Genomic DNA, 24,694 nt, shown 5'->3' with positions numbered 1-24,694 from the left:
GTCCGTTCGCTAGCAACAGTAGCATGAGCGCATTCCTGCTCCAACTGCCGACGCCCCTCCAACAGACAGGGGAGCTCGATTTGTTACACGTCTTCTCCCGCTATGAGGACATTATCAGATAAATACACAAGTAAGTGCTGCAAAGGTTACATTTATATACACTGATTACAAGTAATTAAACTATTTTGGTGAGTTTAAATGTAATTAACGGATTAAGTGATGCATTACCCATGATGTTTAAACTAAAATGACGTTAACTTCTAATAAGTTCACAACAGTTCATAAAAAAGAGACCCAAATGTCAATGCAGAATTTAATGTAATCGTGGTGGTAAAAAACACGGAAATAGCAAAAAGTGCAACATGTTATAAAATTGCACAGCTCAGATTAATTACGAAAATAAGTAGAAAACAACGCTCCATCTTTCCAACCGGCACGTCCGAGGACTTAAATCGAGTGCACTCACGTCGACAGGGAGCCAACGTTATTACGTCACTGCGCCAGACGAATGACAGGAATACAACGTTTTCGATTTTGAATTGTTTAGGATGTTAAAAAAAGCAGAACTAATTTAAATGTAAATGTGCAATACATCTTCGGGATCATAACAAACGTGTTATTCTTAGTTTCATGGTACTGGTTTTCCTAAGTATGCTGCCTGTAGTTAACGTTACATGCAAAGAAAAAAATACACCTGCACATCTTTTCATTAAGCCGTCTCTCTTCAGATGTCATTGGGTTTCATTATGTATTTGCATAACATATTTAAAAACAGTAACATAGAATATGATTTGTAATAGTGATATAAAAATCCATGAAAATAAGTATTGAAGGGGTGGCTTTTATGTTCTTGTTTTGCAACATCCTAATTTTGCTTAATAGTTTCTGTAGTTGTTTGGTTCCAGGCAGGGTGTCTTCGTCCATTTACGCTGTGCATCATGCATCAGGCACTGCCTATAATAATATAATATTGCCAGCTGCGCAGCCCAGCTGATGGTACGGTAAAATGAAGACCCTGAAACGTGACCCGGGAGTCCAGGAAACCCGCCCACCCGGTTCTGGCTGCCATGCTTCTGGTCGAGTTGGAAGCATCCATGGTTGGAAGTGTAGACGCAGGCGCTTCCAGGATGAACTGAGTCAAGCTTGCCCTGCTAGCCAGAAACATAAACACAAATCCCGGAAATGCGAAAATTGCTTTCAAAATAAACTGCTTGCTTGGTTAAAAACGAGACAAGATGCATATTGAATCGCCATATCCGGTCTTTGCACAGTGATGCAGACTACTTTGACATATATGGACATTGTCTTAGCCTAAAGCTTTAGTCTGCAGCTTGTATTAATTGTTTATAATGTATCATGATAGGAAGTATTGCAGCTGAAGCTCACACTAACTAGGCAGATTTCCCTTTTAATATTGTATTAGAACAAATGCATTCAGGTTGACAACAATTTATGTTTTACTTCAGCTACATTACCAAAATATTTTCTTAGGGGTTCCTGGTAACATTAACACACTTTGTACATTATTGCATTTATGGCAAAATATGTCTATTGATTTTAAATTATCTTTTTTCCTTTTAGAATAAAGTTTGCATTTTTTTTTATTGCACGTAATGTAGAACATTGTCTGTTTATACAGACAGAATGTGAAATGTATATACTTCCATGTAATAAACACCATCATTATCATGGCAGTTTGGTCACACAAATTTTGGGAAGTTGAACCACATTTTTGCTAAATCACATGATAAATTGTGCATATGGTTGCATATGCAAAGGGGTCCTTTCAGTCTCAATATAAATGAATGCACATCGTTTAAATTAAATATTTTTTGTTTTAAATATATGTAATAGAAATCCAAAAACTAGTACAACCAACGGGTGACGAGTCGGCCTTCATAGAATATAATGATAGCAATCATAGTTTTCCTACAATATATCAAATGCAAGAAAAAGTGATCACATATTTGTGTGAGGTATGGGTCCCATCTTTCCCAGAAGGCATCACCTTTGTCTTTTTCCAGTCTTAAACTGAACGTCATACGTTCCAAACATTGAACTTTTTTAATTATGACTACCCATTGGCAGAGGTGGGAACTAAGTACATAAAGTCAAGTACTGTAGCTACTCACTTCAATTTTGAAATACTTATACAGTACTTTAATTGAGTATTTCCATGTTATGCTACTTTGTACTTCTACTCCACTACAATTCAGAGGTAAATGGTGTACTTTTACTCCACTGCATGTACCTTACTACTTGAGTAACATTTTGAATACAGGACTTTTACTTATAACAGAGTATTACACTCTGGTACTTCTACGTTTACTCAAGTACAAGATCTGAGTACTTCTTCCACCTCTGCCCATTGGTCTATAGTGTGAGGCTCTTTACAAAGTCATCGCTTTGTTATGGCCTTTTTACTCGCTTTCATTAGGATTTAAAAAATATATTGGTCATTTTTGGGTAATTCAGAGTTCATATTCTCCATGTAAAAGGAAAGACAGGTGACATTTACACCATCACTTACAACCTACAGCATGAACCTTGTGATCCTATCTGTTTTGACGTTTGCTTTGGTGTTATACAACGTCTAAGTTCCTCCACAGTTGTGAGGCTGTGGTAGTAATTTGTGTTTTGATTATAACCCTGTCCATTCCTACTTTTTTATTTATTTTGAAAGGTTTTACCGGAAGTGATTGGCACCTCCGCCGCTTTGACGCGTCTTTCAGGATGTTGCTCCGCTCGCCGCTTCTTCGCAGGGAGAAGCGTATCGCTGAGCAACGGAGGGAGATAAGGCCGACGCACAGAGCCAGACGAGCTGCAGCAGCAGGGCTGGGCTCCTCTCACTCACACACACACGCACACACACACCTTCAACTGAAACACACAGCCGAAAGGAAAAGGGTAAGTGAGCTGTTGACTTCACTTTTATTTATCGAACAGTAGCTAACGGTGGGCTTTAAGCTAGGTGGTCGACCGTTATAAGTTGGAGAAAAAAAACAGAAAGAGTAGGTGTTCTGCTTTTGTGCTGTCCCGTCTATTGATGTCCATTTGGGGTTTTCCATGTTAATACACAATAACTGAAGCAGATGTTGGAGCTTATTAAAATTAAAACAATAAACATAGATTCAGTTTGAATGTCTGCAATGTAATAAACAGTTAGGGCATTACTCGTTTATAGCGGATAAACACACTGGTCTGACTCCCTGTTGGCTAACTGGATGGCTACTGTTGTCGGCAGCAGCAGCATGACCAGTCTGCCCTGCTCCGCCTTTGTAAAAAAAACACACAGCCTCGCCACTTTTCCGCCTTTATAAAAACACCGGGCAGGCACGTTTGCCGTCTATGCTACTGTGAGACGGTATTGAGTTGTTGTTTTTCTATTAGTGGCATCCTTCTATAAAAAGCACGGAGGCTACCGAGACAGGATGCACATCAATGAAGGTCGGTTACAGTGAACGCTTTGTGGATACGTATTAACTGCGGGCTGCTCTTTGAGGCTATTAATGTTGTCTGGAGGGTTTATTATACAAGTAAGAAGGTGTTTCACAATTGTAATGTAGCTGCAGAGTGTTCTTCGATGCGGGACCCCCCTCCTCTTCTTCTGTGAGGGGGCTTTGTTTTCGTGGGGCAGATGTAGCCGGCCTGCATGCATCCGCTTCCTTTGTGTTGAGTTTGATTTAGCTGTCATCCTCACACAAGATGTACAAACTTGGGGGAAAAGCTAAAAGATGTGCTTCATATCTGAATGACAGTTTCTTCAATTACACATTCTAAAATAACAGTACGAAGTGTTTTTTGTGCCTTTTACAGACAATTGTATGCACATCTTAATTGAGTTATTATTGACTTATCATCAGGCTTAACATACTTTTAAATGCATGGTAATGTCTGCTAAAATGCTTGAAGAGGCATGACAAATAACAAAGTTACACAGCTGTTCAAAGCATTTGAAAGCGTTTTATTCTTCATTATTTCTCTTTATTGCATCTACAAATGTTAAAGGTACTAGAAATGTGCACTCCAAGTCTGGGTTTTTGAAACAATTACACTATGGGCTGCATGTCAGTGAGTCTTGTCTCCTCCTCCTTCAGCTGTACGAATTCAAATGTTTTGGGTTTGAGCCATAGAATGTGCAGATAATACCAACCAGTCCAGCGCCGCTCCATTTATTTTCTCCCATTCACTCTGCCATTTTCCGCCTCCTTCCTGTCCTCTTCTCCCGCAGATGTGGACGCTGGCATGCTGGTTGGCTCCACAGGCGGTTGCATTTTTAAAAACTGTTTCAGTGTCACAGGACGGTTGCTGCACTCTGTCCTAGCTAGACTGCAGCAACGTCCTAGCTAGACTGCAGCACAGCCTGCCTCCATACATGTCCCTTTACACAGCTACAGTGCAGATAACATTGACAACCATGCTAATACAGTAGCTCATACTTTGACTATGACCTTTGAGTAGACAAAATAAGTTCAATTCCACTTTTAATCCTTTAAATCCTTTTCCAGAATCACCCTACTTTAAGTGTTTCCTGTTCAGTATCATGATTCTGTGCCAATGTGCAATGACGTTAACATGCATAGTTAATGTTTCCTTCAATAATATGATCCTTTTTTCATTTCTAGCCTTTAGTTGGGTTTGAGGAGAGTGTTGTTTGTCCTGCCCACGGCCATTGTGTATAGTAGGAAGTTTAGGAAGTGAGTTCATTTTACTTCAGGGTTCAGGGAGTGCTACATGTATTTGTGACTGAAACAACCTCGCCTGGAACTTAATTCTATCATCTAATCCATTCTGTTTAACTTGTTTTAAACCGTTTTTTGTTCCAGGGTTACTGTGGCTAAAAATAGCAGTGAATCTCACTTCTGTACTCTGCCAAAGGATAAACTTTAAAAGGGTTATGGGAGTCAAATAGATTTGCCTGGTGAAGCTCCGGCTTGTGTCACAGAGAGAAACAAGGGAGGGGAACAGACGGAGAGAGAATAGCAGAAAACAAGAAAAACGCATGAAGTAATTGATATAATAATCATCAGCCTCCACCCTTGTTATGGAACATGATGGGTGTGTCTGCTTTTTTTCCTGCATTCAGTTAATTTCTAAAAATGAAAAGTAAAATAGAGTGACCTTCACAGCTGGTTTGGGGTGTACCATACTCCCCTCTGATCCCCTTCTGGTATTTTGTGCTTCTTTCCACTGCAGATATTGATCTTGTATTTGGGCTGTTTCCATTCACATCTCTCCTTCTGAATGTCCTGTTATGCTAGCGTTGATATTTTTATTTCCTCCTAAGTGCCAGTGTGGGTTTCACTATTTGTGTCTACTGCTCCAGCTATTGCTATGGGCAATACATTCTGTTGTCATAATCATTGTGGCAGGGTTGGCCAAATACTAATGTTCCCGTTAAAGAGCCATGGGTCAGTCATTATCTGCTCAGCAGGGGCCAAGCACTCAGCAGAGCAGACCTGCACTATACCTGACACACTGTGTGCTTTGGCTCCTATTGGTGCATTATACAGTGATTTATTCATTTATATCAGAATGATTAAAGACAGAATGATGCACAAGTTGAACTTTAATACCTTTTTGTTTGCCGATATAGAGTTTAGTGTGTTTAATCACCATATATATCACATTAGTTATTATTGAACTAATGTAAGTTGAATATTTTATACACTATTGCAATATTTTCAACAATTGTTTCATCTATAAAATGTCAGAACATTTGCAGAAACAGTCCACAGATAACCAAAATGCACGATAGAAAGCCGAGAATAGTAGCAGATCTTCATAAATATTTCCATTTGTATTTCTTTATTTAACCTTTATTTCTTACAGGTCACCTCATTGAGACACAACGTCTCATTCTCAAGGGAAATCGGGTCAAAATTGTACTTAATTCATATTAATTAACTAATAATATCACTTTAATTGCACTAACATTTTAGTTAAATAAAGCTTCCATTCATATAGGACATCTTTTCATTTGCTCTCATGCCCTTGAGAACACTTTTCTGAAAAATACTGCACACGCTTTGTGGAATGAATTACACGCGCTAAAAAGGCTGCAGAAAAGGCTGCAGGGCATGTGCTTCATTAATTCTCTTGGATTATTAATAATCTGTTTTTTTATTATCTCTTTATCAGTACATGCTTGTTCGCAGGGCTGGTTTCCCCCCCTTCAAATCCTCAACTACTTTCTCAGATAACGCTGAAGGGTGTGATATGTTTTAAACTGCATGCCGTACAGTAATATCTGTGAAATGTCTATATGTAGGTCTGTAGGTCATGTGGGACATGGGGGACATGGGGGACATGGGGGTCACTGAGCATGTGGTGGGGTTCGGTCTTACAGCCAGGCGTGTGCTGGGTTGTTTATGGTAATAACAATGAAGCAGGCTGGAGGGATGCTGGCTAAATGGAGGTGTTTGCTTGTTTGTTCCTATCGCCAACTGATCATGTGATCAGGCGGCTGCTTTTCGGCAACCATATGGTCTTTTCTGCTGCATGGGTTTTTTTCTTCACCCACATGGTGCGTGTAAAAGCCACATTAACACACATAAAGCCACACATACACATGCGCAGTCAAGTTTCTGCAGATTTCACGGGCTACACTGACACCATATTGATTTATTATCTTCCCACATGGTGCTGCCGTTAAGAGATACATGCTGCTCTTCAGTCTTGAGCTGTATACACTCATATACATGTAATTCATTTGACCCTATACGCTAATAGCAGTACTTACAAAACCAGTGGGGAAATCATGACCCTCTTTTGTTAAATGTTCTTAATTATCGTTTGATTTATATATGATGTTGTTGTTGTTGGATATGCATGTTGTCTAACAGAAGAAGTAGGCCAAATTATGAAAATTATTGCTTTGTTTGTTTGTGTGTATTTGTGTCAAATTGTTCCTCAATCATGCTGAAACCCAAACATACAGACATGCTTATCGTGAATGTTAGCCTCCAGTTGGAATTCAGTTTTCCTCAAAGGAGGTCCCTTGAACAGAAAACACTGAGTGACTGTTTTGCACTTTGCTGGCTGTTCTTCATTTATGAAGAGAGGTAAAGTAGGCCAACTTGATTCAAATGTCAAATGGAATCAAAGGCTTAAAGTCTGAAGCAGCCATGGTTTGCTCCTTTGTGCTCTCTCAATTTTAGACCATAAACATTTATTATTCAACTGCCCAAACCAAACTTTTGTGAGTGACAGGCCCACGAGCGTTATTTACTCTTCATTCAAAGTGCCATGTGACTTTAAAATCTCATAGTGCATACACAAAGCATTCCTAATGGACTTCATAACAGTAGTAAGCGGAGCAAATGAACTCCATGAAACTATAATGCCCACCGGTGGATGAAAAATAAACGGAAAGAAATGTGATCGTAAAACATTAAACTCTGTAACAAAACATAGCTCATATAAAAGTTGTTTTATTCAGCTTGTAATAAGGGTTTGTCTTTATCCGAATTCATAGAAAAATCATGTTCTCAATTTTTTTCTGCTTTTTTTAGAGCAACAACGCCTTCTCTATTGTACACTTTCATGTCTGCAAACTGCATTGGGATCAGTCATTGGGGACTGAAAGCCTTTTGTCTGTCTGTCTGTTTGTCCAGAGGTTGCTCAACTCTCTCCTCTTGAATCTGGTTTGTTCTTTGTCTTACTCCCCTCAGGGTCTGAAGGCTTCTCTTCTCCCAAAAGCCCTCTAGGTTTGCAGGACTGGTAGAGTCTCCCTTGTCTATTACTTATTGAGTTACTGACCCTACATCAGCATTTTCAAAGCAATGGGTTGCTGCTTTTCTATTTCTCCTGACCTTCAGTGTACTCTCCTTTTATTGGTTTGACTTATACCTCCGAGGTACTGTCTAGCACCACATACCCTCTTATGTCTTTGTTTCCATTGCTGCAAAGCTGCTACAATATTTATTACATTTCATTTCTCACATAGAGTGTTAATGTGTTGTCAATTTGGCCCCATCTTTGGTACTTGGACTTCTTTGCTAGTATGTTTTTATGCTACTCTTCCAAGAAATCCCTCTGCAATGCCAATGAGTCAGTATCATGATTTTCACCTCGGATTCTTTCATCAATAGAGTTAATTTAATTTGCTCTTTTCTTGTTCAGCCAAGGGGGTTTTCACTGCTCTATATCCTGTAACAACTCAAAGCTATTTCTATCAGAACAGAGTGTTTGTTGCTGTTGTCAACAATAATGCATCACCTCCTACCTGCAGCAGACTTTAGCGAAACAAATGTTTTTCAATTACATTTACTTCCATTTGACCATCTGGTACGTTTTACTGTAGCTACAATGAGATAAAGCGCCATTTTTACAACGTAGGCAGGCAACCACACCCTGACTAGGGCTAAGTTTGGCTCTCTTCATAAGACCACATGGAAATGTGTGTGACGGGAATATGAGTTGTCCGTCTGTCTCTTCCTTCCTGGTTCTTTCTCTCCTTCTGTCTTTCTCTCTTTTTGGTTTGCTAAGCGTGTGTGTGTGTGTGTGTGTGTGTGTGTGTGTGTGTGTGTGTGTGTGTGTGTGTGTGTGGTGTGTGTGTGTGTGTGTGGTGTGTGTGTGTGTGTGTGTGTGTGTGTGTTGTGTGTGTGTGTGTGTGTGTGTGTGTGTGTGTGTGGTGTGTGTGTGTGTGTGTTGTGTGTGTGTGTGTGTGTGTGTGTGTGTGTGTGTGTGTGTGTGTGTGTGTGTGTGTGTGTGTGTGTGTGTGTGTGTGTGTGTGTGTGTGTGTGTGTGTGTGTGTGTGTGTGTGTGTGTGTGTGTGTGTGTGTGTGTGTGTGTGTGTGTGTGGAGGCTACACGCAGCAGCTGTCAGATTGTGTGTGTGATGCGGTCTAAGTCAGCTATCATGTCGTGGTGATGTGAGGTTAGGCTGATGAGTAATGCTGTTGCATCATTCTGGAGCCAGATGTGGAGAGCAGCATCCATGTGGTGGAGCAAAGAAACATATTTGGTGATGACTGATAACAAACTGGCACTTTTTGACACCACTTCCTGTCCGCTTAAAAATGGTTTCTGTGATTGGCTAGTTAAGAGTGGAGTGAAGACAGGAGACTGCTAATATAGCATTGTGTTGCAGACTGGAAACATGGGCTGTAAGAGCGATTAGTCACAGCTAATACATCTCATTATCCAGCACTGCTTTATAATCACCCCGCTTATTTTTTATGTCTGACCATTTTATTATATGATGAGTGAATAATAATATCAGTGCTCATACTCATTTGATTCAAAATGCGCCTTGTGTTTTAAGATGATTTTCCTCATGACAATATAATTCAATTTCTTCCAGCTGTGAGTTTCATTCAAGTCATAAAATCCACATCAGAGCACATCTACTGTGGATTCAAAGATGAGTGAGCTCTGTCCACTACAGGAAATGCAGTGCATACTTCCTGTCTCTTCGCTGCCCTCTCCTCCATACAAAGAGTTCACAGTCAACTTGAAATAATCCCGCCCTTTCACTCCTTAATTCAGTGTGTGTGTGTGTGTGTGTGTGTGTGTGTGTGTGTGTGTGTGTGTGTGTGTGTGTGTGGTGTGTGTTGTGTGTGTGTGTGTGTGTGTGTGTGTGTGTGTGTGTGTGTGTGGTGTGTGTGTGTGTGTGTGTGTGTGTGTGTGTGTGTGTGTGTGTGTGTGTGTGTGTGTGTGTGTGTGTGTGTGTGTGTGTGTGGTGTGTGTGTGTGTGTGTGTGTGTGTGTGTGGTGTGTGTGTGTGTGTGTGTGTTGTGTGTGTGTGTGTGTGTGTGTGTGTGTTGTGGTGTGTGTGTGTCTTGTCGGCGGAAGTCCTGTCAAAACCATTAGGTCACTATTCTTCCTTATTAGCCCCAGCATGAATGTTGCTGAAAGAGTGAATGCAGATGAGACTGAACCACGAGATTGTTTGTTTTTGCCAATATCCCAACATTAACATTATATATATTTAGAAGCAGACATTTTTTGTTTTGCTTTAAAAATGCTAACATGTGTTAACTTGGTTGGTGTGTCATTGCAAGTTGTAAGAAGAAGCAAGTGATGTCTGACGCTATATTGGAATTTGTCATGTTCTGAGAATTGAGGAACTCATTGTTTTTCATACTTTTTCAAAATGGATTCTAATCACCTCCATTGCATTGATCCAAGCGGTAGAAATGTAAAATCGGGGCTGGACTGCATAGCCAGTAATCACTAGAGATTAGTGAGAAAATATGTTATTTGTACTTTGTGTGTGGACTGCCTGTAAACCATCGGGACTGTCAGCAGCACATGTAAAGCAGACAGTCAGCCCTTCTCAGCTGCGTCTCCTTGGTCAGACGTGCCACTGCATTCCTCCAGATGTGCCACGTCTTCCATGTGTGATAGCAAGAAGGTTTTTTAACGGCACCACACAGGCTGGTATGCATCATACTTGACCACATTCTCGTTAATGTTGCATTCTGCAGGGAGTTTGCAGCGGTTATTGAGACGGCAAGCCTTCAGATGCTTTGGGTACAATGGGGAGGGGTAACCACACATAATTATGGTGTAAATGCAACACTGTTGTTCTTTGTTGGCGTTCTCTGATCATGTGTTCATAGTGTGTTGTTTCAGTGTAGCATCTAAACACAATATCTATTCTGTCTATTTCCATGATATCGGATATAAGACCTCCATGTAACCATGGCAGGTGAAACAAGCAGAGGATGCTGATGATATAAACATGAGATACCGAGAACGGCCAGTGATGGTTTGATTGGATTTGAGGAAATCACATATTGCGTTTTTTCTCCCATCTGTCTCCTCAAATTGAGTTATGTTATGAGTTATTCTCCGAAAAAAATGAACATCTTTTGGGAAATGTAATCAGTTTGTGATTTCATAATCATATGCAATTATCAATAATCATATCAATGGTCATTTAATAATAACGCCTTAGTTATGTGTCATTGATAATTTATTATGACAAACAGCTATTTGCATAAGTCTGGTTAAAGTGGAACATACCACAGAAAGAGCTCAAGACAAAAAAAAATCAAAATGCACTTATCTTTGACTACATGTTGGAGCAGATTAGTTATATCACAGTCCTACTTTGTAGCCGTCTAAGATTTCCTCGTTAAATGTTTCAAATATCAAATCAAAAAATGGTTGGATATTCTGAGTGGTTACTTTGGAGATAACTGATCCCTTTTACTTCAGACAGCTGTTGCTTTGGTGTGGTCATGATCCAACAGCTTCGTGTGAGGAGCTGTCAGAGGTGTGTAGTTGATTCAAATGTTACCCATGGGATTATTGAGTTGGTATACCAAGTACTTATGAGGTCAAGTGAGTAAAAGCTTAGCTCAATAATCTTTAATTCCCTCTCTGATGGACTTTTCTTGGCACTTTCTGCACACGAGAGAGCTCCTGTTATTTTAGTGCCATTCAAAACCTTTGGAATTAATTTAAACCAGGGTATAATTAAGCAAATGCAGCAATTTTACCATGTTTTTAGTTGGGGTTGTTTGATTTTTAGGGTTTAGGAAGATCACATTTTGGAGCAGATCAGATCACGGGGCAGATACATAATTAATTACGTATTTTGTTCTTGTTATCATCATCATCTTGTGACAGTATAAACATCTCATTTATGCACAGCTACTTTTGGCTGCTTAGCCGGTGTCTCCTTTAATATGCATCAATCCCAGAGTCAGTTAGAAAACGGCCATTAAGAGAGACGACCGTTAGTTGTGCTTAATGTTGGTCCTTGGCAGTTGGAGAGTCAGCGTGGCTGGCTCTGACCTCCTTTCCAGCTCTTCTGAAAGAGAGCGAGGGGAGGCAGCAGGGAAAATAAAGGGAGGCCGGCCAAAATTCCTACATCATTTCCTCCTGTAACATCTGGCAATGATCAGGGCAGGCAGAGAGAAAGAGAGGATGTTTCTCACAGGCTGGCTTAGTGTTGATTTTCAGGCGTAGACAGAGGCATCACATAGCAGACCGCCCACTCAACCTCATTCCCCCTACTAGCAAAACAATGTGAAGCAAGATGGAGGGTTTCATTTGGTGGTCTCTACCAAGCCCCCAGGAAGTGCGCCGGACTCTGTGCCCAACATTCGTTGTGTCCAAACGGCGGTACTACAACTTCCGTATCAGTCCGTGACGTCACCCGGCCCAAAACAACTTTTTCCCATTGACTAACATGGGGAAAGAGACGTCTGTAAATCAGCGGATACTTTTTTTTAAACTAAATAAACTACCCAGTATGAACTATTTTATAGCCCTTATTATAATCATTAAGTCCTTAAAGTTGTAAAATGCACTAAAAGCCGAATCTAGATTTATTTTCTCTCTCCATTCATTCTAGTGAGCCGAGAGTGGGAGCTCGGGGGGCGGGGCTTAAGGTGCAACCCAACTGCGCATGCTCTAGCCAGGCATGATGGGTAATCTGTGACGTTTCGCTCTCTCAAAAGTTGGGCCATTTTGCCTTCATGCGCCAATGAGCAGCTCTCATAGGAAAGAACGAGACCCCGCCTCCCACGCTGTATCCAGTTCTCATTATACATCCATGGTCTCTACCCATCTCTCTTTTTCTATTGTTTGCCTTTACACACATCTTGGGTATTTATATCATGTTGCAAAGAAATACATGGTTTTTGTTTGCCTACTTCTGTGAGTACAAATGAGAAACAAAAGCTTATCCTCCCTTCTTCTTTTCTCAGGATGGCCTAGCCGTGTTGTGTTGCCAGCAGTCGATCGGCAGTGAGCTACCTGGACCAGAGGTGTGTACAAAACATTATTATCCAATATTTAAAAGCAACTTGTTATAATGTCTTTCTACTAATACAAGACACAATAAGCTCTTCCAACCCTAGGATCAGGTTAGCAAATATCTTAAATACTGTTATTTAATTGTTTAACATTTAGCCAGGTTGACTTTGATTATGGAACAACAGTGGAATTTGTAGGTTTTCCTTTAACCCCTCAACATGCAAACGTATGTATTGTCTTGTATTTACTTGTTTTGAGAGAGACAAACATACCTTTATATTTTAATCCTTCGTAGTTTATTTTTTACAATTATTCTTATTGGTTCAACAAGAAAGTGTTCCTGCTATTATTTTTATATTGTTGTCATTATGTCCTTACCAGATTGAGAATCTCTGTAGATATGACTTTGTTTAGATGATATACTAAGAGATATGAGATTCTGAGACGTAGGATCATTCTCAGAAACGTTCCATCAGGTGTCTTTATAAGATGTCTCAAATGTATGATTGTATAATGGTATCGGGGCAATTGTGCTAGAGTAGCAATCTCATTCAGATATGTTATGCCTTGGCAGCATTTGACACCTGTGGACTGCAGCTAAATTGATAACTGAGTATATTGAACTTATACTGATTTGCTTTTGTCCTTAAAGGTGTGTACCAGCGGCAGCAGCAGGTTGCAGATATGAGTGTGACCTCGTGGTTCCTGGTGAGCAGCGGGGGGACTCGGCACCGTCTCCCCCGGGAAATGATCTTTGTCGGCCGGGATGACTGCGAGCTCATGCTACAGGTGAGAACACTTTACAAACCAGTTCCTCCACTGACAACAGCTTTAAGAAACCACAACAGGCAAGACGTGCTTTTGCCTTTTCCCCTTTTCTCTTTGTATTCAGCCCATCCTGTCTTTATTAAAGCAAACAAAGCAGCCTGAGTCTTAAAGGTACAGAGATATTAGGATATCCAGAACCCACTGAGCCTGACACTCATGTTAGGGGTTCCTCTCAGGCATATAAATGACCTCCTGTCCTCGCAGAAGTCTGTTTCATAAGCTCAGTGTTTACTGTGTCTCACTGAGTACACTACAAATCAGCCCTCAATGTCTCTGTGTTACATTTACAGTAGCAGGGCATGTTTATATGTCATTATGTTGATGTGTGAGAGTGTCTGTGTACCGAGGTGGTGTGTGTGCAGCTGTGCATACATCCAGGGTGACCATGTTTATTCTCATGTGTACCTCTGGTCACTGCTCTATTAATAGAAAGTGGGGCAGATACCTCCTGACTTAGATCTGATCTGGCTGACGCTGAATCCATGGCAGTGGTCTCTGTTATGACATTTCATGTTGAGAAAAGATTTGATGGGAAGCAGTGACTTTCTGAGAGTCTAACTGTCAAGAAAATGTTCAGGACTCTTACTGATACCTATTCATTTTGAATGTGTCAGTGGAAGTTAGTCTCACTTTTCAGATTGGCCTCTCTATATTATGAAATGACTCTTCTAATGTTACCCTATGAAATAAGATTGATTTATAGCTTTCTGCTTTCTATAGAGCACTTTGTAAACTTATTAAAAGATAAGACCATCTGTTTTCTAGGTCAAATGTAGTCTGTTTTTTTATTACAAAATCAAAACTTCAAAAATATTTACACCATTTTGGGTTTTCTGGGTTAAACAGTCTTAATAATAAATAATAATAATAAATTCAATTTATTTAGCGCTTCTCAACTGCCAAGACAAATCCCGAAGCGCTTCACAACAGACGACACTGATAACATTTAAGAGATAACAAGTTAAAAAAATAAAAATAAGAATAAAGATAGCGATAAAAATGGCAGTACTCCAGGTGTACCATGACAAAAGTTTATTGGAAGGCCTGCCGAAAGAAGAGGGTCTTAAGGCCGGTTTTGAAGACCTCGGTGGAAGGGGCAGATCTCAGCTGATCTGGGAGGGAGTTCCAGAGGCGCGGGGCGAATGAGCAGAAGGCTCGGTCTCCCATTGTCCGGAGACGTGTGCGGGGGATGTAAAGAACAGGAGCGTGGCTGGAGCGGAGAGAGCGGGTAGATGTCTGGGTACGGATGAGGTCACAGAGGTATTTTGGGCTTTGGCCATTCAGGGCTTTGTAAGTCAGGAGCAGAACCTTAAACTGGATCCTGTAGTGGACTGGGAGCCAGTGTAGTTTGGCAAGTATGGGGGTTATGTGGGCGGACCTTTTTGAACCGGTGAGAACTTAGAAATAAAACTGAATTTCTGAATGACTTCATGTCTGATTAAAAAAACCCTGTTCTTTTATACTAAGAAGGTTGGCTTCACCCTGAATGGAGGCTTCATTTAATGGTTAGTCTAAGGTTGGCCTTTCAGTTTGTTGAGCTTCTATTCATTTTCCTGCTGGCCTTAATCCTATCACAGTAATTTTCTTTGATGAAGACATTTCAAGAGAGAAGTAATAAGAGTAATTTACTGAAGCATAGGCTTGTAGGGATTCTGTTTTTGTTTTCAGGAACTTTCTCTAATATGTTTCCAAGAAAAGGGTATATTGCGCCTGTGTGTGTGTGTGTGTCCTTGTATTCCTACCCTTGTGATGTCTTTTAATAGATACTAATAGAAAGATAAGGGAAATCTTCCAAATTCAGGAAATTCTTTAGCTGTGTGTGTGTGTGTGTGTGTGTGTGTGTGTGTGTGTGTGTGTGTGTGTGTGTGTGTGTGTGTGTGTGTGGTGGGTGTGTGTGTGTGTGTGTGTGTGTGTGTGTGTGTGTGTGTGTGTGTGTGTGTGTGTGTGTGTGTGTGTGTGTGTGTGTGTGTGTGTGTGTGTGTGTGTGTGTGTGTGTGTGTGTGTGTGTGTGTGTGTGTGTGTGTGTTTGAGTGGCACTTTGTGTAGCTGCAGTGTTCACAGTTGTCCTCCATGTGACTGCTTAACGCGCCAAGGCCTGATCACATGGCAAAGGTTAAATAAAAAAACACTCACTCACAAACAGAATATCACACTAAATGCTTGTAGAATAATCTGCTACTGACCACAACCTCTGGTCTTGTGAGCAGGTTAGATTTGACTGTGTTTATTTATGTATTGAAAAGGGGAAGGAGTGTAATAAATACAGGTACACAGTCTCCATGATGTCAGTCTAAATCATAACATGGTCAGTGAAGCAATCAGAGCTCTTTCTGTCTCCCAGAATGATATCCTATGTCTCACAGCTTTACTCCTCTGTTTGTGTGTTCTTGTTTCCTTGGTGAATCAAATGTACCTCATGTCTTCATCTCTTCCTCTCCTTGTTATCAGTTTTTCTCTTCGCACTTAATTCATATAACTCAAACAAGCGCATTTTGGGAGTTTTTAGACGTAGTTTATTTTGACCTCAAATGTGTTCACTTTGCTGACACTCACTTTTAGTTATGTTGAGCTATTTGTATTCAGAGTTGCCTCTGCACATATTCAGTAAGTCAACTCAGCGGTTTATCGGTGTGTATCTACAGGAGTCTGTTACATCCTGCGCTGAGAGGTACAACAAGCAGATCAGTTGGTTTCTATCCTGTTTGATCTAGCCTAATCTCACTAAGATAATCTGTTTGACGGTTGGCTCTCTAGAGTTGCTTCCCTTGGGTTTACTTCAGCAACAAATCAGCCATTTTCTAGAGCCTTTTTATTTGAGTATGACAGTGAAGTTCAGTTGTCTGAATTTGGGTTGTATGAGATCAATACGTGTTCCAGCTGGGCTTTCAAAATCATTCACTGACTTCAGCATCATAGTCTTATTCTTGCCTGAATCTTGCTGCGAAAATAACTTTTTATCTTTTTTACTTTTACCCCCAAGCTGTTTAAAATGTGTGATTCACATCGGAACACTTAAAGGAATTACTTGATGGACGTCATATCACATATTTATTGCATATTTTTCCCTGTTTGGTCACGGTTGGAAAAAAGAAGGCTGACATTTCAAATCCAGTATTTTCTAATAATGACCGTATCACAAAAAATCTAAAAATGAATGTCTTACTGTTCATACATACATTTGAATCTGAGGATAACACCATCTTTTCATCATACGTTGTTTGTGCTTGGAACTATTTATCCTGATAACAGCTGATCTGAACACCGTAGAAAACCAATATCTTGTGGTTGTGTGCGTTGTGCTGTGTCAGCGACATTGAAATACCTTCTGATATGCATCGCGTTGATATCTTAGAAGATATACTGCAAAGTTACATTGAGGATCACTATCAGAAGACATTCTAGGAATTGGATGCATTTACCTTCACAAAGATGCATCATAGCACATTCTCCTTCAGTCACAGCCTTTAATCGTTTTCTAAGAAACGTTCATGGTCAGGGTTACACCGTTTGATGTCTGGATGAAGCACATGTAACCATATGAGCAGTCTGAAGACATTTAGACAAATAAGCACTATTGAAGGTCACCTATTATGCAAAATCCACTTGTTCATGTCTTTTATGTGTCCCCTCTGTGTAAAGAGATTCTCAAAGTGTCAGGAAAAAAGATTCTCTCTCTTTTTGTCCTGATCCATTTGTATAAAAACCTGTCTGAAAATGAGCTGATCAGATTTTGGCCACTTTATGACGTCATAACGATTTTTTGGCTTGTGTAACCATTAGCCAATCAGCAACCAAGGTAACCCCCCCCCCCCCCCCCCTTATCACCTGGATCTCCTCCTAGAGCACCATTGTGTTCTTTGTAACCAAATATCTCTCAGAGGGGCGTGGGGAGTGGCTCCTTATTTTCATCTAAAGTAACAGACAGAGAATCAGCACTTTTGAAACAGGGCCGAAAACAGAGGGGATTATGGGATGCTGCAATGATCTGTTTGGTGTTTGGAGCCAAACACTTCAGAGACATGTTTTGTATATATCTGAGACCTATAATAAAGTAATGAAAAACATTATAATAGGGGACCTTTAAATATCAAAAGTTACCCCTTGGTTAATGCTTCATGTTTGTTTTTGTTTGAAGTCCCGCAGCGTGGATAAGCAGCATGCAGTCATCAACTATGAGGCTGGGACAGACGAACACAAGGTCAAGGATCTGGGCAGCCTGAATGGGGTGAGTACACACTTAGAAATATGCAAAACAGAGAGCGTTTAGGAGAGATTAAAGGAACAAACCGAACAAAGAAGATGACAAAATTACGGATGAGAGAAGGAGGTCACATGATGGATGAGGGGAGATAAGAGTTTAACCTGCCGAAGGTGGAATAAAGAGGTTTGGAGAGAGAGATAGGGACTGCAAAGACGGAGAGAAATCAGGAGGTCAATAGGACAGTCAATAGGATCTTTTATTTTACTGCTGCTAATCAATCTCCCAGTTAATGAAGATTTGTATCACGGCTGAGGTCAATACGAATCTAATCCTAATTAATCCTATTATGAGTGAATTTGTGGATCCACAGAATGCTTTTTTAGTTTTTTGTTCTTGTTTATACCAACATGAGCTGTGTTCTTCAGGGTTCCTACGGTCATTAAAAACTTGGAAAAGTCATGGAAATTCAAAATGCAAATTCCAGTCCCTGGAAAAGTTTTGGAAAAGAATATTTTTCCCAAAGTTTTGGAAAAGTCATGGAAATGTAACCAAAGTTGCATCAAATATAATTTATATTTTATCTAATCGCCTAAATAGTAATACTATAACGATAATAAATACTGTATCGTATAGTAATGAAACATAAAATGGCATTTAACTGTCGAGGTATTTTGCTGGTGAGAGAGTTTTACAATCACGCCCTCTAGTCTACAGTGGCTTTAGCCTGTAGGAGCTAGTAAGCCTACTATTTGATTTGTTTTAGATAGGCACAACATGTTTCATATGCAGACCTTATTTTCCAGCTTACCATGTTAAAATAAAAATGTTTCAGTGGTACTGCTGAGAAAGAGTAATTTTTTTGGTCATGGAAAATGAGGTAAAGGTCATGGAGAAGTCATTGAAAATCATTGGTGAAAAAGTGTATGAACCCTGGTTCTTCTGTAGTGGTCTCAGTTGTGAAACAGGAAATGTACCAATACACTCAGAAGAGTCCCCTGGGTGCTCTAAGTGTCATCTTTAACATCTTTCCCAATTCATTGAGCACAACCAGACTTTATACTGATATCACACATATGAGTTCTAGCACTCTAGTTTTTGGATTTGGTTTGAGAGTTGTTCATGTTGATTAATATTTTTGGACTGTCTTAGACCATAGTCCCCATGTAAATTGAATTATGTATCTTAAACTTACAAAACACAAATGAGCTCTTTGACTTGGTAGAGAAAAAAAAAACACTTTACAAAGTAAAAGTATGTAGTGTACAGCAAAATGTTCTCTGTGTCAGTTTTTATTATTATTTATTGCACGGCTTAGTTGAAAACTCGTATTATATATTACACAGGATACCAAATAATGTTTGTATTAGCTAGCTTTACAGATGTTACGCTAGGCTAGTAGATTCCCTTTGGTTTTAGCTTTATGCTAAGCTAAGCTAACATCCTCCTGGTTCATATTTAATGAACAGACATGAATGGGTGTAGATCGTCGCTTTTCTACTGCAGTCTCTTACCCTCTAAGTAGTTGTGGATACATGCAGAATGTGTGCAGTGAAACCTGTTTACAGTGGCCACATGCTGTTAGTCATGTGTAGTGATAAGCAGACACAGCCCAACAGATCGGACACATCCTCTCCAGCTCTCAGACAGGAAGTGGGAGTCAGAGCTCCTTCCTGCTGTGTCATTAACCATTCAGCTTCTTTGGCTGCATTCAGAGGAAGTTTTTTCCTGCTGAGTCAGCGTATATAAACAGATTTGTCAGAGTTGTGAGAAAAAAAAATCTGTGTGTTGAGGATTGTCACCCTTTACTTCTCTACTGATGTTTTCAAAGACGGGTTGTAAAGTTCTCATGGACTCAGCTCACCAGAGAGGAGGCAGGAATGTTTTTATTACAACAGCAGTGCAAGTACAGTATGATAGAGTTTCACTTGCAGTTCAGTGAAACCTGATCTGTCTCAGAGCTGCATGATAGAAGGAGGGCTCAGGGGGGGAATGGGAGTATGCGATCGTAATAGATGGGAATGAAAACAGGCAGGGAAAGACATGCAGTGTAGTTCTAAGGCCTTTAGTCCTGGCTATGCAGACTGATTTAAAAAAGACACCAGGATCAGATGATTCAACTGTTGGCATCATGCATACTAAGACCTTAATCACATGCTTTTTTTATGGTGTTACCTTTGTTAAATGACCATCTTCTTTTTCTCTTGCCTTGCCTTTCCCCCTGCAGACCTTTGTTAATGATGTCCGCATCCAGGAGCAGATGTACATCACTCTGAAGTTGGAGGACAAGCTGCGGTTTGGATATGATATCCTTTAACATTTCACTGAGCAGTTCAGGTAGTAAAATAATACGTAGATGCTTTTTTTCAAAAGTTCTGCACAACAATAGAAGAATTTACAGCTTGCAGTACTAAATGGTTCTATGCATCTCTGTGTTATTTGTTATATATATAGTATATCTTTGTTTATAAAACGGACAAGTCAAATCAAGCAATCTGATTGGTTCTTAGTCGTGATATAATGAGCGTATATCACGGGTAGAATTGTAGTTACTTTTCACAAGTCATGTATCCCTCCGCGTCTGAGAAAAGCTACAACCGTTACAGCTGTTACATTACGTCCGTTACGAAACGAACTAACTAACAAAGTTTAAGATGGAAACATGTAAGGTTAACTTCGACCTCCCGGGTGGTCTTACTATGGAGGAGTGGATTGAGCAGTGCCTATCTCCAGAACAAAAAGCACCTAAACGACGACATGCAGAGCTACGTGAAGAGCAGGTAGACCAACTGGAAAAGTATCACCATTCAAAAGCTTTCTGATGCGGGTCTTGAAACAAAGCAGAGAAATTATGACCGTTAGTGGCCACAGGTGCGAAAGCTCTCTCCAGAGCTACTGGAAGCCGAATCTCGGGGACCGGAGAAAGTGGAGCAATATTCTCGCCACGCCAAGCTACAGCCTAGAACAACCTCAACCTACAAGTAACCACGTAAGCCATGCTACTGATGCTGGACAGTTTTTCAGTGGGTGCACAATAAACGGCAACATACACATTAATGTAAATAAATAGCCAAATAATCGATCAACGCTCTCTGTCTAATATGTTCGCTAGCTGTTAGTGTTGTTGCATAGCAACCACCTCGCACTATGTTTTGTGCAGAAGGCAACGGAGGGACTATTTTATTTTGAACATCATTATTTACTAATAAAAACTATTTAAATTAGAGTGTGTATTTTTCTTTCATATTGCCACACTTGGTAACTGTTTTATAAAAGCAATAGCTCACTTCAGGCCGTGATATATGGTCATTATATCACAGTTAAGGGGCGTGGTTCGGCCCGACGCGAAGCGGTATAATGACCATATACCACGGCCTGTCGTGAGCTATTGCTTAAATATACATGTATCATAATTGTGCTATTATGGCTAGTATTTCCTTAACCTGTCTGTCTCACATACCAATCTGTTCACGGTGGTGAGAGGAGAGCTCACTGTGCCTGAGGAGGCTCTAAAGGTAAGAACACACACAGCCTGTGCCTTAACACACACTGTCAAGGAACCATCTTCACCAGGACACACAGTTGTATTATACTACTAACATCTCCAACTTCTATTTATTTTCTTTATCCTCTTAAGCATGAAAAATTCACCAGCAGCCTCCAGCTCAGCAAGAAGCCACCCAGCGTTGAAACCACTTCCACCACAACCACAATCAAGTCCCCCATTAAGACCCCAACAAAGACACCAAAGTCTCCCAGCAGCACCAGCACCCCGAAGCCAGCGGAGAGGAGGGCCACAGACGGGGTGACTTCCTCCAAAGAGCCATCAGCTAAACCTGTGGACTCACACAAAGCAGAGGAGAGGTTAGCAGGTGAGAGACAGCTTGGAGAGGAAGTTGAGACAGTATAAACAGTATATCGCTGTGTTGGTCTGATTACACTCTTTTTCTTGAAAATGTAGATCTATTGACTGCTATCACAGGGCAGTCCTTTCTCATTTTACTTTAAAATATACAAACAATACCTTAAAGTAAAATGTTCCATCTTTGAAAATTCAATAAAAAGGTTAGTATGTAACATCCCATATACCTTATTATACCCTGTACTAACACTTCATAATGTCTTATTGTACATTCATCTATGGAAATGTATTCTAAACAATGTACTAAGACTATTTAAATACAAAGTTTACAGTTCCAACACAAATTGATGTTGTATTGTGACTTTTTAAAACCCCAAGAAAATAGGATTGTCTGTTCTGCAACTCCAAAACAGAAATGTTCATCACATGCTCTTTAAGAATTTTAGGCTGAATTTCTCCACTTAAAAAACACATTTTCAGGAGAGTATGTTGAAATTAAGTGTGGAGGGATTTTATCTCAGGCCAGTAGGGGGTAGACATGGTCACCAGGGAAACCGCTTTACCCTCCACACCAACATGGAGTCACTCTGTTGCAACATTAAGACGGTTTAGGACTGAAGGCGTCCCTAATAATCGACATCACTGACCAGGCTGGGGTGCTAGCAGGGGTCCCAGTTAAGCTCCAGATGTTGAAACAATGCCACTGGGGCTTGTGTTATTGCACAGATTAAGCAGTAACAGGGTCAGAGGGCCCACACAATGCAAAACAATATGCCAGCACTACTTGTTTTAAAAAGCTGTAACATTCAAAGTCTGGCACGTAACCAAAAACACGCTAACATGCACATACGGTGTTGCATGTCTCCCCATCTTCTGCTCATGCTTTTAATGACACCCCCTCTGTGGTCTGTGCATGTAATCCTGCAGTGTTACTACTGTGACACCAGGCCTCACCCAGATATTAAACCTTATACTGAGCATACTTTTAGTAGCTTTTATATAGAAGGCCCCCTTATATACGCATGCAATTTGGCACACAGCATCTATAATTATTTGCATATGCTGTAATTAAACGTGAGGGATAAGGGGTAATAAAGACAAAAAAGGGGTAAGGAATAGGAAGAGCAAGAAGTTAACACACGAGGAGACTTCCTTCAGTACAGCGGTTTATCCCACAACATTGCTGTTTAAATCCAACTGGGGACCTTTTGTTGCATGTCTTTCCTCAGTGTCCCTGTGTCACTTTTCTTCTGTGCGGTCCAATTCAAAGACATAAGTAACCACAGGATGCTTGTCCCATGGCAGCTTTCATTCTAATGGGGGCAGAAAGGGAAACGGAAAGTCCCTCTTCAATTGAACTGCGTGTGTCTGAGAAACAGAGTGAGAGAGAGAGAGCATGATAAGAGAGTGTGTGCCCGTGTGTGTGTCCATCCTGCTGGCTAAAGTTGTAAAAAAATAGGTCAATGGTGCAACCAGAGGGGAATTCATTCAGCAAGATACACAAACACAAAGAGCAGCTGGGTTCACTTTGTGTCATCCTACAATAAACGGCTTATGTCAAGAGTATGGATGTAAAGTACACAATACATGTGTTAAATATGACAGGCTGCAATTGACGCTATATTAAAATGTGCACTGCATCTGTGTGTCTGTTTTAGGGGATGCTGCAGCGCTGCCTCGTGGGACCCCCCTCTACGGACAGCCGTCTTGGTGGGGGGATGGGGATGCAGATGATGAGAACTCCTTCAAACAGGAAATCAAGTCATCCAGCAAAAAACATGACAGCCCCATGTCAGGTAGGAGGAATTCTGTTTTTAAACTTCTAACTTCACACATGTCCTCATCAATGTAGTTTTCATCATGAAGTGCACAAACCAAAAATAGTGGTTTAAGACATCTATCCCTTTTCCTAAAACAACAATGGTTTTAATCGAAGAAAGCTAGTTGATTGTCAAGTGATGCCTCTGTATTTGTTGCATTTTTCTATCTATTTCTTAAAAAGTTTTGCATTGGGCTACAGACTATAATATCATTAATAACACATTTACAGGACAACAACTGTTACAGTCAAGATTAATTGTTTGTTTAATTGTTTAAAAACACAATTATACAGTCCCTATATGAATATACAGAACAACATGGTGTGTTTTCTCTTAAAAGGCAAGGACGACAAGACACCGTTTTCATACCAAATTGAATTTAATACTGACTTCTTGAATGTCATTTTTGCCATGTATAGTGTGATGATTCCGTAGAAACATCACATTTTAACAACAGTCATCTTTACTGTTGTATATGTGGAAAGTTACACATATCAGCATGTCTTTGAATATGTATTTTCTGCAAAAGTAAAGAAAATGGTGTTATTTTGCAATAGCTATATGGTGCTGTGTCACAAGCAGTATGCTATTGATAGCCCAAGCATTAAATACTAAATTGAGCAATGCAGTGCAGATGCTTTTATCTCAGTAGCTCGATCTTCATGCCCTCTGGCTCACTTTATTTGCTCCCTGTTGAAAGGGAAGCCAGCCGGGGGTGTGTGTGTGTGTGTGTGTGTGTGTGTGTGTGTGTGTGTGTTACAATGTGTATCCAAGTGCACACAAAGGCTTTTTTCAGAGCCTGTATGTTTCTCTGTTTGCCTACAATATGTGCCTGTATAGTGACCGTTAGACGGGGACGGGGGGGGACGGGGATCCTGTTAGTTGGTTCTGGATAGTCCGAGTAACAGGATTAGAGGATACACCAATAGTGAAACAGCTCAGCGGTACAAAATCAGTGTGTGCCAGGCTGGTTTCAGTGTGGACAGGGTATTCAGGGGGAGTGGGGGGAGGTCAATCATACGCAAACATTGGAGCAGACTGGAGCATCCTCAAATCTCTCGTCACATCTGGAGGGAACGTCTGAGAGCGTCTTCACCAGCCCAGAAAGGAATACTTTTTCCAGCTCTTAACAAATAGTTAATTTCTTTCTTAAACCATTTTAGGAAAGTAATTTGCCGTTAGAATGAGATTAGAAAGGCATTTTGGAGGAAAACCGTGCAAGCTTGTGAGGATGATTTGAAACCCCTAAAAGCTTTAAAAGAAAAAGGCAA

General features: G+C 40.4%; 1 protein-coding gene across 1 annotated transcript in view; it reads left to right on the top strand.

The window, feature by feature from the left end:
* The first annotated feature begins 2,780 nt into the window (after positions 1-2,780).
* The window catches only part of cep170aa (centrosomal protein 170Aa), a 48,301-nt gene continuing 26,387 nt past the window's right edge, over positions 2,781-24,694 (top strand). Inside the window, 8 exon segments of the mRNA XM_034152353.1 lie at positions 2,781-2,907; positions 12,667-12,726; positions 13,368-13,504; positions 17,679-17,768; positions 19,969-20,047; positions 21,198-21,256; positions 21,379-21,613; positions 23,262-23,399. Of these exon segments, the coding sequence (XP_034008244.1) occupies positions 13,400-13,504; positions 17,679-17,768; positions 19,969-20,047; positions 21,198-21,256; positions 21,379-21,613; positions 23,262-23,399 (706 nt within the window). The 5' untranslated portion in view covers positions 2,781-2,907; positions 12,667-12,726; positions 13,368-13,399.

This window comes from Trematomus bernacchii, unplaced genomic scaffold (assembly GCF_902827165.1).
Source record: "Trematomus bernacchii unplaced genomic scaffold, fTreBer1.1, whole genome shotgun sequence".
NCBI classification, from domain to species: domain Eukaryota; kingdom Metazoa; phylum Chordata; class Actinopteri; order Perciformes; family Nototheniidae; genus Trematomus; species Trematomus bernacchii.
This window is presented reverse-complemented; position numbering and strand designations above follow the sequence as displayed.